The following is a 19603-nucleotide window of genomic DNA, read 5'->3' on the forward strand; positions in this document are numbered from 1 at the left end:
AAATTAAATAAACATTGTGTACATTTTTTATTATCATTCTGCGACATAACCTTATAAATAATATTTTTATTCTTAAAATTTGAAAGAGAACATTTGAAAAAACAAAAATATTTTATATTCAATAAATTTAATTACGCAGGTCAACAAGAAGTTAACAATGGATTAAAATATTTACCTATTTTAACTCTACAGATCAAACTCCCATAAAAAAATACAACTTTTTCAGAGATTTTAATGTGAAATTAAAACTGTAAACTAGTATCATTAATTGAACGTTTGAAAACAATACGATTTTCTCATCAAGAAAATCAATATATATTCTGAAACAAATTTTATGTATATCCACAATATTGAAATTACAAAACAAAACTTCAAAGTACTAAATTGCACAATTTTCTGATAACAGAACTCGCCTGAACTTTTCCAATATTTTCCAATAGCTCGTGCACATATTGTAACAAATCAAGTTGTTAGAAAGGTGAAGAGTTTATAATACACGTGTATTGCATTACGTTTTGAAACCTATTTTCCCGACAATGTCTTTTAAAGTGCATTTATGAAATTTTAATATAGCACTCGAGAAAATTTGATTACATTGACACCTGAGCCGCGATAAAATTTCAAAATTGCAAGCGGAAAATTATCAACGATTTTATCACCTTATTATGTTTATTTAATAATAATTTTTACGTTTAATTTTACTGATTTAAATGGCACGAAGAAGTTAATAATAAATAAAAAAAATCGAGTGAATAAAAAATCGGTAATAACTGTCTAATTGTCTTCCATTGTGGTCCATTCAAATTTAAAATTCATGATTCGTTATTACAGCGCATCAAACGTGATTAAATAGTCGATACTTCGAAATTCTATAATGGCTCACCTGAAACATAATTTCACACTCAAATTGATCTCTATTTGAGGCAGCACATAAATATGTTTCCACTTTTTTTCACAATCATGAGTATTTATAAACATACTTTAATAAAAACATAAATTACGTCGTAGTTCTGTGGGTTTTTTATAACCAACAAACACAATTTAATAACGGTCTGATTAATGGGGAAAGTGTTAATACATAATCAAACCCATCTATCTTCTTCTAAGCCGACAACTAACTAGTCAACATAATAAACAACTTAATCTGTCTAAATATCCCTAAACTACTGTTATATTATCTATACATATCTGTCAAGTTGACTGACTACTTCAAAGAATTCAATTTATCCACCCAAATTGTGGCAATTAATTATTAAAAGAACCATTCGAGACACACTTGTGCAGATACAAAAGAATAAAATATAGGTTTTAGGAGCTTTCAACGAAAACCACTCACTGAACTTAAGCATTCTTATTTTGGCCTAAGAGAAACTTTATTTTCCCAGCGGCTGAACCACACGAAAAACTAAATACAAAGTGCATCACTAAAACTACTACCCCTTTTTATATAGCAAAAACTATTTTATTTGCATAATAATGCTTATTTATTTTTAATTAAAATTCGTTAATTTAAATTGCCGTAAACAAGTATTATTATTAACTAGTCTAGTAACAATTATCGAATCCTATTAAATATAATATAACCACAAATTGAATTCGATAGAATATTAAATCATACTGGATAATTAACGTATTGTTTTGCATGTATACAATATTCACTAAGCTTTTGTATTGCAAGATTGCAATGTATTGTTCCTTATTTTGTATGCACTATGAATTTATTTACCCCATTCGTAGTCTAAATGCAAGAATTGTATAAACGGACCGTTATACACTTGATTAACAATTGAATAATATACATTAAATGGTTCTAATCAAACCTCGAAAACATTTTGGTTTGTTGGTTAATCTAAATGTAATTAAGAATGTTTCACTACCTTTAACTAACATATTAACAAACAGTGAACATTTCCATTATGCATAATTTAAAGTATTGGTTTTCCTTTCAAGGTTCCGTAATAATTGAAAATTAATGGGTTTCAAAATATTTTTTTTTAAGTGAAATAAAATAAAATAGGTTTGTCAGAAGATACTCAAGATCAAAAGAACAAAACTGGAAAACAAGGGGAGAGGACACGTGTGTGTAGAAATTCGTCAAACAGCTCGAGGCCTACATACATAAATAAAAATCAAATTTAAACTTTTGTTGCTTTTGAATGAACATCAAATAATCTTTTGTTTGTACGAGTACAAAAAAATTGATGCTACTGCTATTGATGCACAATCAACCGACGCATCCGCCAAATTTTTAACTTGTGTGTATATTGATTTAAATTTTAAGTGAAATTTTCTCTTACATTTTTTTAAAATAATTCTTACACACTGAATACGAAAATCTGTATTTTTTAGTTTATCATGTTTAATAAAACTACGTCCACAAGCTCAATGGAGATAAATAATATTTCATGGGAAAAGTAAGTGAATTAGAATTTAATGGTAGCCAGCTTAATCAATTACAAACATTTCAAGTATATAATTAAGAGAGAATCATGTAAATCAGTTTAATAAAACATAATTAAACATAATAAATATATTATTTATAAATATAATTTGCGACAGTAAATCTTAATCAACTAATTTCTTCAACTCCGTTACTACTAATAAACTTATACTCACCAAAATCAAAAAAGAAAAACTTTTAATTAAAACCCCGGTAAAACTTTATTAAAATCACTAACTAAAAAAAAGAAACCAGCGGTTTGTCTCGAAAGTTCGTGTCTTAATTGAGGTTTTCAGTTTTAATCTTCCCGAGTATCATTTCTTTCTCCCGGATCTTTTATCTTTGGAGTTGAAACAAAGGGGTGGATCACATTTTGTACATTACGAAAGTTTCCTTATCCTATTTCATATCGTTCGTTTTTCATTCCGGATTAATATAAATGGAAATGAGTGGAAAAAATAATAATATTTGTTGTTGTAATTTTGAAACGGTCTGAATATAATGTTGTATGGAGACGGAAGATAACAGTGTGTGAATAATTCACCGCAATGCAATTGTCCTAAATGTGCAAAGGACATTTAAATCACGTTTATGAATCCTTCCGGCCACATTAAAACTATTGTTTCTGACAATAGAAATTCCGTTATTTCGAAAGTATATGCGTTGTTGGAATCATATTATCCGACCTCGGACACACGCATGTATAAATTTGTGAGTGTCGTTGTTAATTTTGATTGGTCATAAATTAAACTTATGCCATTAAAAATGCCTGAACGTTCAGAAATGTGGAAAGAACAATAATAAATTCCAGGACGACGGCGCATTTCTAATTTCGCTGACTCATCTATCATAATTTCCTGGACGGTTAAGATAAAACGTCTGGAATTCTGAAAACTGAATCTTCTTAATTAATATTTAATAGAACCAATTGGGAGAGTGTTCTAGCGTCATGACTTGAAACAGACGAATCTGGAACAAATTTAGTGTAACACGAGTTGATTCGAATACAACGATAATAAATTGGGTGTAATTTAAAATTGAAATTGACAAACAAACAGAACTGTTGGCTCAGTATTAGTGTGGAAAATAAGAAAGCTGATGAGAAAAAAAGGTGAAGCGGCAAAGTCAATTTATTATAATGACGAGGCGACGAAATCAAAATAATTTGCATAGACGAGTGTTTAGGTTGTGCAGAAGTGTGAAGTTTTTGTTTGGACGCGGATCCGAACAAAGGGGCTGGTTTTTCGAGGGTTCGTCGGTGGGACGTTTATCGATCGTTCGTTCGTTCGTTTCGCCACCGAACACAATGCCGTTTAAACAAGCGCTTGTTTATTTTATTCAAAATCTAACCTCACTCGATTATTTAAATTTATTCAATTATTACAAAAGGTGTTTTATACGCGTCCCGACGTCGGGATTATTGCGGGATTATTATTTAATTTAGCGGCTCTCGTCTACGGCTCCCGCTGAATTCACTTTTACTACATTCATACTTGTTTAGACAATGCTTGACGAGTTTCTTAGGGGATTTGAGAAATATTTTTAGACGCAATTAGAAGGGATTCAAGCTCACAACTTTTTATCATCTTAGACTCCATTATTTAACATTTATTATTCAGTTATTAACATTAAGTTACTAAAAATTCATTACAGGTATTTATATTAATAGATTTAGTTAGGTCTGAATGGAATTCTAAACAGAAAACATATTTTCTTTATCATAATTCACTAAAACTAAATTATACTAGATTCATATTTTTATAGACAATAAGATTTACAAAATATTTTTAGTCGGAATCTACTAAAACAATAAATAAAAGGTAAAGTTCACTTTATTTTTGTTTAGCTAATGTTTTGAAGAGTTACTTATGGGCTTTACAACATCTTTATAAACGTAAACAAAAGTAATTCAAGCCCGCAGAATTTGAAATTTTTTATTTGAATAATTTAAGATTTATATTTACTTCGTTTGACTTCAAATTATTAATAATCCAATTAGATAAGAACTAGATAACAGTTAACCAGTTTGATCAGATAAAAATTATATCCAAATATGATGAGGGGCTATTTATTATAATTATAATCTACTGAAGTAAAGAGAAAAGAGACGAACTTTTACTGCCCACACACTTGTTTAAACATTGCTTGAAGAGCTTCTTGTGATATTAAAAAATATTTTTAGACGCAATTAGAAGGGATTCAAGCTCACACCTTTTATCATCTTATACTCCATTATTTAACATTAATTTTTCATTCATAACATTAAATTAATAAAAATCCAATTATTACAGATATTTATATTAATAGATTTTGTATAAATTTGAATGTAATTCAAACAAGAAAACAGTTTCTTTATCATAATTCACTAAAACTAAATTATACTAGATTCATATTTCTATAGACAATGAGATCTACAAAATATTTCTAGACTGAATCTACTAAAACAATAAATAAAAGAGAAACTTTATTTCATTTTTGTTTAGATAATGTTTTGAAGAGTTACTTATAGATTTTACAACATCTTTATAAACGTAATTAAAAGTAATTTAAGCTCTCAGATTTTGAAATTTTAGATTTAAATAATTTAATATTAATATTTAATGCGTTTAAATTGAAATTATTAATAATCCAATTAGATATTGACTAGATAACACTTGATGAGATAAAAAATTATAATCCAAATATGACGAGGGGCTATTTATTATAATTATAATCAACTTGTTTAAACATTGTTTGAAGCGCTTTTTGTGATATTAAAAATATTTTTAGACGCAATTTAAAGAGATTCCACTTCACACTTTTTATCATCTTATATTCCAGGATTTAACATTTATATTTATTTAATTTACTTTACTAATAATCCGCTATAGACTCTACTTGAAAAGTTTCTTGTGGTATTTAAAAATAACTTCAGGTGCAATTCAAAGGGATTCAAACTCACGGTTTTCATCATCTTAAATTTCACGAATTAACATTTATAGTTATTCCATTTATATTTAAATTACTAATAGTCCAATTATTAAAAGGGATTAAATCTCAGTTTTTATCATATTATTTTGCATGAATTTATATTTAAGTTGTTGGTTACCCAATTAGGTATTAATATTAGGCAACTTTTGAACAGTTTCAGTTAGATGATAAAAACGTGTAATCCAAACAACAAAAAGAGGCTGTTTATCATAATCCGGCGAAGTAATAAGAAAAGAGATGAATGAACAACGAAGCAACACTTGTTAATTAAGTCGAATCGCGATGATTAAAGTTGCGCTCTCCATCGTTAACAAGTCCGTGTAATGCGCAGCATTAAAAGTAAAGTTGTCGGAAAACAATTCATAACTGCTAACAAGGTGGAATATTCGCAAACGCAGAACTGGGCGACTTATGAATTGCAAATGCGGCCCGTCCTGTTCGGCGCACGTTAACGAATCGAAACGAATTTCGAAAGCACGATAACGAAACACTCTCAAATTTCCACGGGCAACGTTAATTACGAACGATGCGCCTTCGCAAACGAAACTGTTGATATTTTGTTACGTTTTCAGCTAACAAGTTTTGGCGTTGTCTTCAATAGTTCTGGTCAGAGTCAGAGTTAAAGATAAATTACACCAGTATAGATAACGTTACTAACAATACTAGCCTTCATTTATAATTTTCCGTTAGGGCAAAACATTTTAATTGTTAAAATATAAAAAGAAAAATTTTATTTACAGTACTTGTTTGATAATTAAAAATCCAGCTGCACAAATTCTCAATACTTTTTATATCAAGACAGTCCGAAAAGAGTTAGATCTGACTAGAGATAATATTATTTTTTAATTCTTGACTAAATTAATTAGTATTTATGGTGGAGTTTGCTTTTGCTCACTCACTCAAGCAGGGTATCAAAGCTTGGAAAAATGGCTAAAAAAGGACTATGTGGAGGAATAATTCTTTCTCATTTTTTTTTATTAAGTCAAGAGCTTTTGAGACTTTCCCCGTATATCTCTTTTATGTTGGGAAAATTCCGGTTTTGGAAATTGCAGGAACGAAAATCAGAATCGACAGGATCTAATCGATTATCAATTTATCCTCTCGGAAAGTACATAAGTGAATTAAAAACTTTTCCTTTTAGTACATAGTGATACATTTTGATTGCTTATCACAAATAATAAATTACATGACACTCCAACAGAATACTGAACTTTTTCTTTGGGAATAAAGTTCAATTGCTTATTAATATAATTTACATAACAACATTGTATATATTTTATATGAATTTATAATTTTTTAGTATAGTATATTCACGTTTTTTACGTATGTTTTTATGTATGTTTTCAATGACTTTGTCACACAATTTTTGAGTGTAGTTTTAGAAAAGTTAATAATGAAATTTCTTTAGAAATCACAATAACCTTTTATTTTTATTCTTCAATAATTGTGAGATTATGTTATATATCAAAATATTTAAAAACCATTTTGGTAGTTTTTGACAAAAATATATTGCATGTTAAAAAAACATTAAACTTCTGTTTTCCTTTGCACATGTATTTAAATTGAATATTTTCAATCGTAATACGAAAAAAGCTTCATTAAAACATGCTTGTTACTTTATTTGTAGGTTTCATAAAAATTCAATAATTAATATAATTCAGTAACCTACTACTCAACTAACAACTGTTTTGAATAAGCGTCAGTGTACAGAAATCAGTTGAATAATCAACCACCAAAATCAATCAATAATCAGTCAATACGACTAATGTTTATTTAATTTACTTTTCATACAACTGATTTCAATTGTCAATTGAACATACATCAGTTCCATTTAGTAATGTCTATCAATTGCAGGATAGTCATTACTAATAATCGACGAATAAGTTATTTATTAGTCGATTAATTCCATTGCTACTTATTAATTTCTTCTTATTATAAAATAAATAATAAGAATATAACATATAAATATATTCAGTAACCCTGAACCAAAATTAAAAGCATTAATATAATAAAATGAAAAGTAACTACATCTTAACTAATTCACAGTGTAATTCGCTCATCTCAAATTCATAATACAGTTCCATTCAGTAATATCTATAAATTGCAGGGTAGTCATTAATCATTAGTCATATCTCATATTTAATTATTCAGGTTGTTTTTAATGTCGACGAATAAGTTATTTATTAGTCGATTAATTCCATTGCTATTTATTAATTTTCTCTTACTATGAAATAAATAATAAGAATATAACATATAAATATATTCACTAACCCTAAATCAAAATTAAAAGCATTAATATAATGTAATGAACAGTAACTACATCTTAACTAATTCACAGTGTAATTCGCTCTTGTCAAATTCATAAGTGCATGATTTTATGAATTTTTAATAATCGATTAATTCAATTGCTACTTATTAATTTTCTCTTACTATGAAATAAATAATAAGAATATATAAATAAATTCAATTGAACCGAAATTAAAAACATTGATATAATAAAATGAAAAGTAAATACAAATTAATTGATTCACACTGTAATTCGTTCATCTCAAATTCATATGTGCGTGATTTTATGAATTTTTAATACAGTTCTAATCAGTAATATATATCAATTGTGTATAGACATTAGTCATTAGTCATATGGCATATCTAATTATTCAGGTTATTTTTAATATCGACAAATAAGTTATTTATTAGTCGATTAATTCCATTGCTACTTATTAATTTTCTCTTACTATGGAATAAATAATAAGAATATATAAATAAACTCAGTAACCCTGAACCGAAATTAAAAACATTGATATAATAAAATGAAAAGTAAATACAACTTAACTGATTCACACTGTAATTCCTTCATCTCAAATTCATATGTACATGATTTTAAAAATTTTGAATACAGTTCTAATCAGTAATATCTATCAATTGCAGGATAGTCATTAGTCATATGTCATATCTAATTATTCAGGTTATTTTTAACATCGACGAATAAATTATTTATTAGTCGATTAATTCCATTGTTACTTATTAAATTTCTCTTACTATGAAATAGAAATTTACAAATATATTCAGTAACCTTGAACCAAAATTAAAAGCATTAATATAATAAAATGAACAGTAACTACGTCTTAACTGATTCACACCGTAATTCGCTCATCTCAAATTCATAAGTGCGTGATTTGATGAATTTTTAATACATTAGACCATCCCTTGATTATTTATTAACTCACATTCATCAGACCTTCTGCATTAATTAATAGTCCTGTTTAATTTCCAGCCAACCCCATTTCAAATATAGTATATTATTAACAATAAATATTATAAACTCAATTATGGTCACATTTTATTTAATTAAGTCGCAGTTTAAGGACGAATCCAAACTTTATGCCCTGGGTGAACTAATGCAAATTTTAATGTTGCAATTAAATTAAATTTAAAACGTACATTCAATGCGAGTCCGTCTAGCTTGTTTGCAATTAAATCACAGTCCGTCTAATTTACACAATGTTTACAACAATTAATTTATGTTTGTTCATTAGTTGGTTGTAATTTTAGAACTGCATGAAGTTGATTAAACGAAACCTGCGGAAATAAATAAGTTAATGTAACGGCTCGATAAAATACACAAACAGAAACTGAATTCTATAAATAATAATGCACGGTTATATTTAGAACGGAACAAGTATGTGGGATTTCTTATTTTCATTCGGAAGACAATCGTTTTGCGCGTGCAATAAAGGACAACAGGTAGGACAGACGAGTGGAGGGATGAAAAGGCAAAGATAAATATCGGGGGTCCCTAATTGGGCCTGTGGAAACACCAAATGTCGCAAATTGCGCACAACATTCGCTGTTGACAACAGAAGTTGCCTTCGAGTCAATGCGATCAATTAAACTCACAATGATGGAGTTGTTTTGTTTTATTTTTTAGTTAATTACGAACACATGTTAACAGTGTTTGGCGCTACTTTTGCTGCAACAAATATTTTTAATTGATTTTAAATCGTACTATTATTTATTTATAAATACATTACGTGTCTGTTTTTTTAGGCATCGTTGTTTATCTAACGTCACAACAAACATACAAGGGGTAATTGGACGATATTGACACATAAATCGGCTTGTCAATCCAATCAGTCGATGCGGCTTAATAAAACGATAATAGCTGATCCGGGATTACGGGAGCAGTCAGTGTGTGAAACCGTAATAAAGCCGCGGATCATATTTTTCAACCCCAGGAAAATTACACCAGCATCCGCAGAAATCGGGAACTGGGTGTCTTCATGAAATATTTCGGCATAATTTAATTCTTCTCCCGTGCGTCTACAATCAACATGTCGGCAACCGCCCGGTTGCTTTTGGCTTCCGGAAAAAAGTCAGCCTCGTAAGGGGGTGAATACAGAATTCAAGTTTCTTTATTTTCCTTATTTTGTTACTGGATAAATTTAGCACGTTCACAAAGTTAAATTGAATGCGAGTGTTAAAATAGAGAGACGGGCTTAAGCACAGTTAATACCAAATTAGGCAAAACATTGGAAACTTCGCTTATTCTGGCTGAATATTACACAAATAACAAGCCTATAAATTTCGTTTGCGCTTTAATCAATAACACATAACCCAATATTGCTACCCGGTTTTGCGCCCGTTCTCCAACTTCTCAGATCCACAGTATTAAATTAATACTCTGGATATCTGGGAATTTAATAAGCCCCCCATTAATTTGCAAAGTTACACACCGAAGAAAATTGCGTCTTGTATGTGTGCGCCGTGAAAGAAACTTAATTTCTTGAGCACTTGTAGAATTAATCAATTATAAGGATTTGAGATGAGTGTGTGAACCTACAATAATTCCACGGCCAAATGTTCTTGTAACTTTAACACATCACCTTTTACATTTTCTGAGGGAGAATTAACTAAGATGGGGAACATTTTGCCGGAATACCACTGTCAAATCAAATTTAAAGTCTTCTCGAGAGATAAACATAAACTTCTGTTCTAAAACACTTGTAAGATTAATTATTTTAAAGATGTCTGAGCTGAATGTGTAAACCTACATTCATTTAACCAAATGTTCTTGTAATTTCTACATATTCATTTTACATTTTGCGAGTAAAAATATACAAAGATAAGTAAATTTTGACAGAATCCGACGATTAAATCTATTCAGAAATCTTCTAAAATATAATTGAGATAAGTGTGTGAACCTACATTCATTCAGTCACCAAATATTGCTGATATTTCAACATATCTTTTTTTAAATTTTCAGAGTTAAATATAGCAAAAATAAGGATCATTATACTAAAATGCCGTTATCAAATTTAATTTGAAGTATTCTTAGAAAAAAATTAAATTAATTTATTTTGTTAAACATTAAAGACTAAACCAACAATTCTTGTATTTCTATCTATTCATTTTACTTTTTTCAGAGTAAAAATGTCAATTTATTTTTAATTTTTATTTCTACAAATTTCTTTTACATTTTCACAGTAAATATAAGTAAGGATGAGAAAATGTTATCCAAATCATAAACCTTCTAAAAATCAAAGTTTCTCAGAATTTGTCTATTCTTAAACTGTATAAATTTAATCATCTTAAATAGAACTAAGATGAATATATACACCTAATCAGTCAATAACCAAATTTTGTCGCAACTTCAACAATTCTTCGTTTAACTTTTCATTATTAAATATAGAAAAGAAAAGGATCAATTTTCTGAAGTCTCATAATCAAACTCGTATCTAAAGGCATGCATAATTTTAAATAGAAAAATCGAAATGTATAGCTATAATAATTAAAAAATCAAATGTTTTTATAATGATAATACATCTATTTTACATTTTCAAAATAAAAATTAAACCGATAAAAATAAAAATTTGTATTCTGTTGTTTTATCAATTCATGCTATTTCACATTTTTACATCATATCAGATATCTTCTCGCAGAACCAGAATTTCTGTATTTAAACAATTGTAAGATTAATTATTGAAGAGGACTGAGAAGAACTAGTAAACGTAAACCATCAATCACCAAATGTATTTGCAAATTCAAAACATTTTACATTTTCAGAACAAAATTAGTAAAGATGATGCATATTCTGTAGATCTTTTTTGAGTCGGTTTGAGTTTGAATTTTTGTGGGGCGTCTATTATAAAAATTCACATAAATTGGTTTACTGTTATTAATTAAGTATATTAATTTTCAGACAACTTTCTTTTGACATATTTTTCATTATTCATACATTTTTGTTTATTGGACCTATACCTTCACATAATGCCTGATCTAGATATCATATCTTTTTCCATATTTGTCATGTGTTGATGAAACCTTTCATCACGTTTATAACTTTGACCTCCTAGATAATGTAGAAAGAAAACTAAATGTCTGAAAACAAAAAGAACTCTAATTGTCTTTTCTGTCTTTTTTGAACCTGGAAATTGATTTTTTAAAATACTTTGTATTTTGTTGCAATGATATTCTTGAAATACATTGTCCTGAAAACTTGTTAACGACTTCCTGGAAATCTAATTGCGTTTAAAAATTAATTAAATTAATTCTCAGTATAGCTATAAAGACAAAATTAAATGGCAAACGTTTACATTTACCTAATTTAGATTGAACCCATAAATAAATAAAAATATGTCAATCGAAATTCCAACAGTTCTAACATATAAAATAAATTATAACATATAGTCAAATTGAATTTATTCGATCCACATCCTGCATTGTGCTTCGTAAATTCTAAAAATCAAAGTTTCTTAGAATTTGACTGCTCTTAAACTGTATAAATTTAATCACTTTGAATAGAACTGAGATCACCAAATTTAGACGCAACTTCAACAATTCTTCGTTTAACTTTTCAGAGTTAAGTATAGCAAAGAAAAGGATCAATTTTCTGAAATCTTGTGATCAAAGTCTTATCTAAAGCTGTATGTCTATGAATGTAAGTATATGAATTTGTGCTAGTAAACATTTGTAAGATTAATAATTTTAAATAGAAGAATGGAAATGTATGACTACAATAATTCAAAAATCAAATCTATTTATAATTATAAAATTATCAAATCTCATGATCACATCGAATCAAAACAACGTGTATTCTGCTGTTAAACACTTGTAAATTAAATATTTTTAAAGATGTGTGGCATGAGTACCTACAAAACATTCAACCACTAAATATTCCTGTTTTATCAATACATGCCCTTTTACATTTTTACATCAAATCAGACATCTTCTCAAAGAAACAGAATTTCTGTTTGTTCTGAACAATTGTAAGATTAATTATTGTAGAAAACTGAGATAAACTAATAAACGTACACCCATTCAACCATCAAATGTTTTTGCAAATTCAAGACATCGCCTTTTACATTTTCAGAGCAAAATTAGCAAAGATGAAGAATATTTTGGCGCAATCGCACGATCAAATCCAATCAGAAATCTTCTCCAAAGACAAAGTGTACCTGAAACCGCGAGAGTAGTGACCCACAAGTGAACCGCGAGGGTGGAAGGAACGATAAACGGGGCACCACCAGACACAATGATAGTGAATGCAATGGCTTCATTCTCGGCGACTTTGACTGCAACCACCAACCTACCGATCCTGCAAAACGCCACGCTCGCTAATCGCACAAACGTGACCAACATCGAGAACCCGCATCCCGATTGGACTGATCTGGTGATCCTGATACTGAAAGGTTTCATATTCGGCACGATAATCGTGAGCGCCGTGCTGGGCAACGCGCTGGTGATCATCAGTGTGCACAGACATAGAAAATTGAGGGTTATCACCAACTACTACGTCGTCAGTTTGGCGATGGCTGACATGCTAGTGGCACTGTGCGCGATGACGTTCAACGCTAGTGTAGAACTGACCGGTGGCAAATGGCTCTTCGGGCATTTCATGTGCGACGTCTGGAACAGTTTGGACGTTTACTTTTCGACCGCCTCGATCTTGCATTTGTGCTGCATCAGCGTGGATCGGTACTACGCGATCGTGCGACCTCTCGAGTACCCGATCACGATGACCCATCGCACCGTCTCTTTTATGCTCGCCAACGTCTGGATGTGGCCGGCGCTGATCAGCTTCACCCCCATATTCCTGGGGTGGTACACGACGAACGAGCACATTCAATTCAGAATCAAGAACCCGAACGTCTGCATGTTTGTGGTCAACAAGTACTACGCGTTGATCAGCAGCTCGATCAGTTTCTGGATACCGGGAGTCGTCATGGTCACCATGTACTGTAGGATCTACAAGGAGGCGATCAGACAGAGGAAGGCGTTGTCGAGGACCTCTTCGAACATAATCTTGAACTCGATACATCAACATCGAACGTCGTACCGGGAGCGGTTTGGTGAACACTATTTGCATCCGTCTGATGGTGAACTAACAACTGTCGGTCAGATCAATGGTAGGAGGAGCACCAGCTCTGGTTCTGCTGTTTCCTATGGTACCACCGTGACGGAATTCAATACCGCTTTGAACACCAGGGATAACAGCAAAGCTGCCACCGAACTAAACATGAATGGTAAGTTATATATATTTTGATTTTGAATTTTTTTGGGTGTCTATAATCAAAAAATTCAAATAAATTATTTGTTTTAAGTATATTAATTTTCAGAAAACTCTCTTTTTATATATTTTTTGGGTATTAATTTATTAATATCAAGTTCAATTTTCTCTTATCATAATTTTTGATGATTTTCAGATACTTTCACCATTTGAATAATAATTTTTTCGTCAAAAAATAATTTCAGTGTACACGTTATTCATTTATATTCAATAGTTTATTGATTTAAAAAAAGAAAAATCATGATAGAATTCATAATGAAAATATGATGTATATTTTAAATTTGGGGATAAATTTTTATACCCCTTTGAATTGTATTCAGTTCTCTGATTTGAACTCTGATTTCAACATTATTTTTTTCAGTCGGTAGGATATTTTAGAATAGGAAACTATAAAAGATCTGATACTATTTGCTCCCCTCTAAAGTTATAAAATCATCTTCTCATTTCCGAAAAAAAAATTAATTCCAATTGTCTTATTTGTACCTGGAACTAATTTTTGTACTTTTATAACAATGATCTTGAAATAAATGAGACATTTTCTTTGAAATTTCTTAACGATTTCCTGAAAAAATGATTGCGTTCGACAATTAATTAAATTCATTCTCGCTATACAAAGTACTGATTTAAAAATAAGTTTGAAGTGTTCACTTGAAACTTGCTAATAAAAAAAATTGCAGGGAGGAGATATAATTTAAATATACTACACCTTTTACACAGTCTGTTGTTCAATCGAAATTTTTAATAATATTCAAAGTTCAAGTTCTTGATTTGTTGCAAGTTCAATAAAATTTGTAAAATTCTTATGTTGAATTTGGTTTATAGAGTTAAGACGCACAAGACAAGACATGATGCTTTGTGTTTCTAAATAAAATTGAGATAAAATATAAATCTTATAATCTCTGCATCACCAAATATTCATACTTCAACACTTTTAAAAGTTAAAAATATAAAAGAGGTGGGCACCAATCTGTAATATCTTCTAAAAAAATTTTTAAAATGTTATTCCTAAACACTTAATTAATAAGATACAAGTAAGATTAATAACTTTAAAGAGAACTAGTTAGTTCTACACATCTATTTTACATTTTCATAATAAAAACAGAAAAAATGAGAAATATCCAAAGAATCCGACCAGAAATCTTATCAAATTCTCTGTATCTCAATTATAAAATTAATCATTTTAAATAAGTATAATATATTTAAATTACAGAGTATTTTTTCATCGTTTTACTTTATAATTTATATGAAAAAAAATCAGTAAGATTTAACTCTAAACTTAAAAAATGGTTTTAAAGCTTCAAATATTATATTTGTAATTGAATAGAAAAGCGAATAAAATTGTAAAATTTAAGATATTGCAATAATGTATTATTTAATAAAAATACTGAAAAGGTTAAGGTGGCTGAAAATCGTGAAATCATACACGAAATTTGAGTTTCTTCATGTGTAATTCAGCTATATACATTTCGATAGAAAAGAATCCGTTAGAGATGAAATTTAATAACTTTTCTAACAAAACGTTATTTTATTTCAATTGAGCTTTCGCTTAATTCTTGACACTGAGTAAGTTTTCATATTAAAAATTCAAATTTATAAAACACTATTAGTAACGGCAGTAAATCAGCATAATAATAATGATATTTTGAATGAATATGTATATTAGGGTGGAACATTTTTTTTAAGTTCCGACAATGAAAAATTGGTTCTTTGACACCTTTAAGAAAAGCTTTCCAAATATGAACTCTTAATTTTAATAGGAAGGTCCTCCTTAGTTCAGTTTTTTTCCTTATGACAAAATCCATATCTCGTCATTATTTGTTCGTGTATAAAATTTTTATTAATGTTTCTTGTAGGAAATTAAACCCTCTTACAGTCTAGAAATTATCGGAGGTCAAATTTTGAAGAATTTATCAAAGATTTCTTTTTTATAAACTCGTATATAAGTAAACTATTTAGGAGATATCGCAATGAATTTTCAAAATATTCATAAAAATTTGAGTTTAATTTGATAGAATTACAGTTTCAAAGTTGTGCCTTACTTTTGTTTCTAATTTCATTCTAATCAATTTTATAACAATATTGCCTTTTCTTTTGCTTTTATCACAATTTAGTATCGTAGTTTAATATTTTTCAAAGTGTTTATTTAAAATAAAAATCAATTCCACAAAATTTAATTTAACTATTTTTTGTCTGGAAAATTTGAGAATGTAGTTCTGTTGTTCATGACTTGTCAACTCTTATATTTCTACATTGCATTTGAAGCCCCAAGATCGTGTCTTCTTGTATATAACTATAACATATAATAATATAACAAATAATTAATAGGTGAGTTTTAATATATTTATTTTTTTTTCTTTTATATTGATAAATTTAATGATATTTCTTAAAAAACTTTACTTTTTCTTAAATATATAATGAATTATCTCAAAATTCTTGATATAAATGGATAAATTTAAAATATTTAAAAAAACTATTAAAATCAGTACGCATTGGAATTTGAATGTGAATATCTTTTAAATGATTAGAGTAATCGATTTACCGCAAGAGACCTTTTTTGTAGCGTAGTGTTTCATTTCCTACAAAGATATATGTTCCGCATTTTATAATATTTACTTATCTTAGAGTTATAAAATTGAGAAGTAAAGAGAAATTTTTGTTAAAATCTTCAAACTCTGATCTCCGATATCTTCCAAACGATAAGAGTTATGAAATAATTGTAAAATACTTTTTTGGTAGAGCGTTTAATTTCCTATAAGAAATGTAAATAGAAATTACTAGAACTGAAGAAAAAATGGAAAACTGAGATGAGAACAACATTCCTATTAAAATCAGGAGCTCATCTTTGAAGAACAATTTTTCAGTATCGGAAGTTAAAAAAGAATAGTCGATTTATATATTTGATAATTTTCATGGAAGCGATATGGTCGGACATTTTAATCGTTCAGTATTGTCAAAAGGACAAAATTAAACAGCAAACATTTACATTTACCTAATTTACATTGGACTCATAAATAAATAAAAATATGTCAGTCGAAATTCCAACAGTTCTAACATATAAAATAAATTGTATAGTGAAATTGAATTTATTCGATGCACGTCCTACATTGTGCTTCGTGAATTCCAAAATTATAATTAATCAAAACTGGAACGCAATTTTAGATGCGAACAATTATTCATTCGGACTTTCAGTTTAATGGACCTGAAATTACAATAACATTACACTTGCCCCATTGAGCAAATCTTATTAGGTTATTTATTTTAGGAGCAACATTTTTTATTTGATTTTCTCTTGTGTATGACATAAAAAGTAAACATAGAAAACTTAAGCGTCATTTACAAAAATTAATGGAGTCATATTTTAGATACTTTGAAAGAAAACACTTTTTAACCTTATGTATTTGTTGGTGCCCGCGTTGAGTTTACGTTAATTCTAAAAATGACGAAAGTTACGATAGTAAACGTGATTTACAGTCTATGGTGGTTATTACGAATTACGAACACGTCCGAAAACGCCTCAAACATTTATTTATTTCCTGACGTTTCAAGTAAAAATGCACTCTGTTTTGTCTACTTCATATTTCACCTATAAATAACATTTTTAAACGCGTTTACAAAACTTTATTGCGCCCATAAACTTTTCCGATTTCAGCGTTTTGTTTGCTTTTTTCGTTTTTATATGAAACGAAACTGCCGTTTTAAAATTTTTTATCATCATCTTTGTCATAAACGCTGACATATTCCGTTCCGTAATTTCGTCTTCGAAATTGAGTGAATGCGAAACCAATTTTTGGTATCGCAATCAAAAATCTTATCCTTCCGAACCGTATTTACTTTGCCGGTATAAATTTAATAAAACTTGACCCACAAAACTCGCAAACGTCCGTGCGGTTCCAGAAAACAACCGACCAGATTTACGATTCACCGCATTGTATGTGCACTCCATGCCCTCACACCGCGAAACTTTTTAATTCGGCCATAATTCATTTCGGGGGAGGGTGGAAATTCGAGTCGATTATGTCTCGTCTCCTTGGAACCATTAAAAACGCCGAACGATATTTTCGACGTGAGGGAATTTTCAGGTTTTCGGGTCCTTATTGATTTATGATCGCTACGAGTCACTTCGACTTGATCAGCTGGCATTAAGCGAAATTGGTTCGATCACGGTTCAATAGCCTTTTTCACTCCTGAAAGATCGCAGCCGCCCGAGATCGAATTGTACCGTTTAAATTTACGGTTTTATTAACGCTTTTAAAATGAATAATTACCAGGAATTTTGTCGGGTATGCGGTAAGACGTGGTGAGAATAAATATTATTTTTTTAACATAAAAACGGCATTAAAATAAATTATTTGATAAGCCCACTTTGTTTTATAAACAACAATATCTATATCAACAAATTAATCAGAAATATATAATAGAAATATTGTTATATCTTAGCTAAAGATTTTTGAAAGTGTCTTATATTAAAAATACCAAATATGATATTTAAGTATTATTAACGTATTTTTTTGGTAATTAGTAATTATATAACAGTTTTTGAGTGAGTATATGTGAAAATAAATAAAATTTAGTTTTTAACAAAATATACAAAAATAAAATAAATTATCCACTTTGTTTCATCTACAAGAATATCTCGAAATTTACCAGATATATCGTTATATCTTAGCTAAAGATTTTTGAAGGTAATTTATGTTGAAAATAACAAGTATGATATATAAGAATTTTAAATGTATATCAATCATTAATAATTTTTTTAATAATTAGTAATTGTAAAACAATTTTTAAGTTAGTATATGTAAATATACACCAATTTAGTTTTATCATAAACACATCAATAAAATAAATTATCTGTTTAGTCCACTTTGTTTTATAAATAAGAATATGTCAAAATTTACCAGAAATATCGTTATATCTTAGCTAAAGGTTTCTGAACATGACATATTGAAAATACCAAATATGATATTGAAGTATTATTAATGTATATCAATCATTAATAAACACTTCAATAAAATAAATTATCTGTTAAATCTGCTTTGTTTCATAGACAAAAATATCTCGAAATTTACCAAAAATATCGTTATATCTTAGCTAAAGGTTTCTGAAAGTGACTTATGTTCAAAATACCAAATATAACTATTATTAAGGTATATTAATCATTTAGTTTTTAACATAAACACGTCAATAAAATAAATTACCTATTAAGTCCACTTTATTTCATCTATAAGAATATCCAGAAATTTACCAAATATCGTTAACGTATCGTATCGATATCGTTATATCTTATATAAGGTTTTTGTAGGTGACTATATTAAAAATACCAAATATGATGTTTAAATAGTCTATCTACCAGAAATATCGTTATATCTTAGCTAAAAGTTTCTGAAGGTGACTTATCTTGAAAATACCAAATATGATACATAAGTATTATTAAGGTATATCAACCAATAATAATTTTTTGAGAAAATACCAAATATGATACATAAGTATTATTAAGGTATATCAACCAATAATAATTTTTTGAGAATTAGTAATTGTATCACAGTTTTTGAGTTTTTGAGATTTGAATAAAAATAAAATTTAGTTTTCAACATAAACTCATCAATAGAATTAATTACATTTTGTTTCAT

The 19603-nt window shown here is 28.8% G+C and overlaps 1 protein-coding gene across 2 annotated transcripts in view; it reads left to right on the plus strand.

Annotated features, from left to right (window-relative positions):
* LOC109593933 (octopamine receptor beta-3R-like) overlaps window positions 1-19603 on the plus strand; it is a 70112-nt gene that overhangs the window by 6346 nt on the left and 44163 nt on the right. For both annotated transcript variants that reach the window (XM_049967680.1, XM_049967681.1), the window contains exon 2: window positions 12780-13932. In XM_049967680.1, the coding sequence (XP_049823637.1) occupies window positions 12942-13932 (991 nt within the window). In that variant the 5' untranslated portion in view covers window positions 12780-12941. The remainder of the gene's footprint in view (window positions 1-12779; window positions 13933-19603) is intronic.

The sequence above is a fragment of the Aethina tumida genome, chromosome 5 (genome assembly GCF_024364675.1).
Source record: "Aethina tumida isolate Nest 87 chromosome 5, icAetTumi1.1, whole genome shotgun sequence".
Taxonomy (NCBI): domain Eukaryota; kingdom Metazoa; phylum Arthropoda; class Insecta; order Coleoptera; family Nitidulidae; genus Aethina; species Aethina tumida.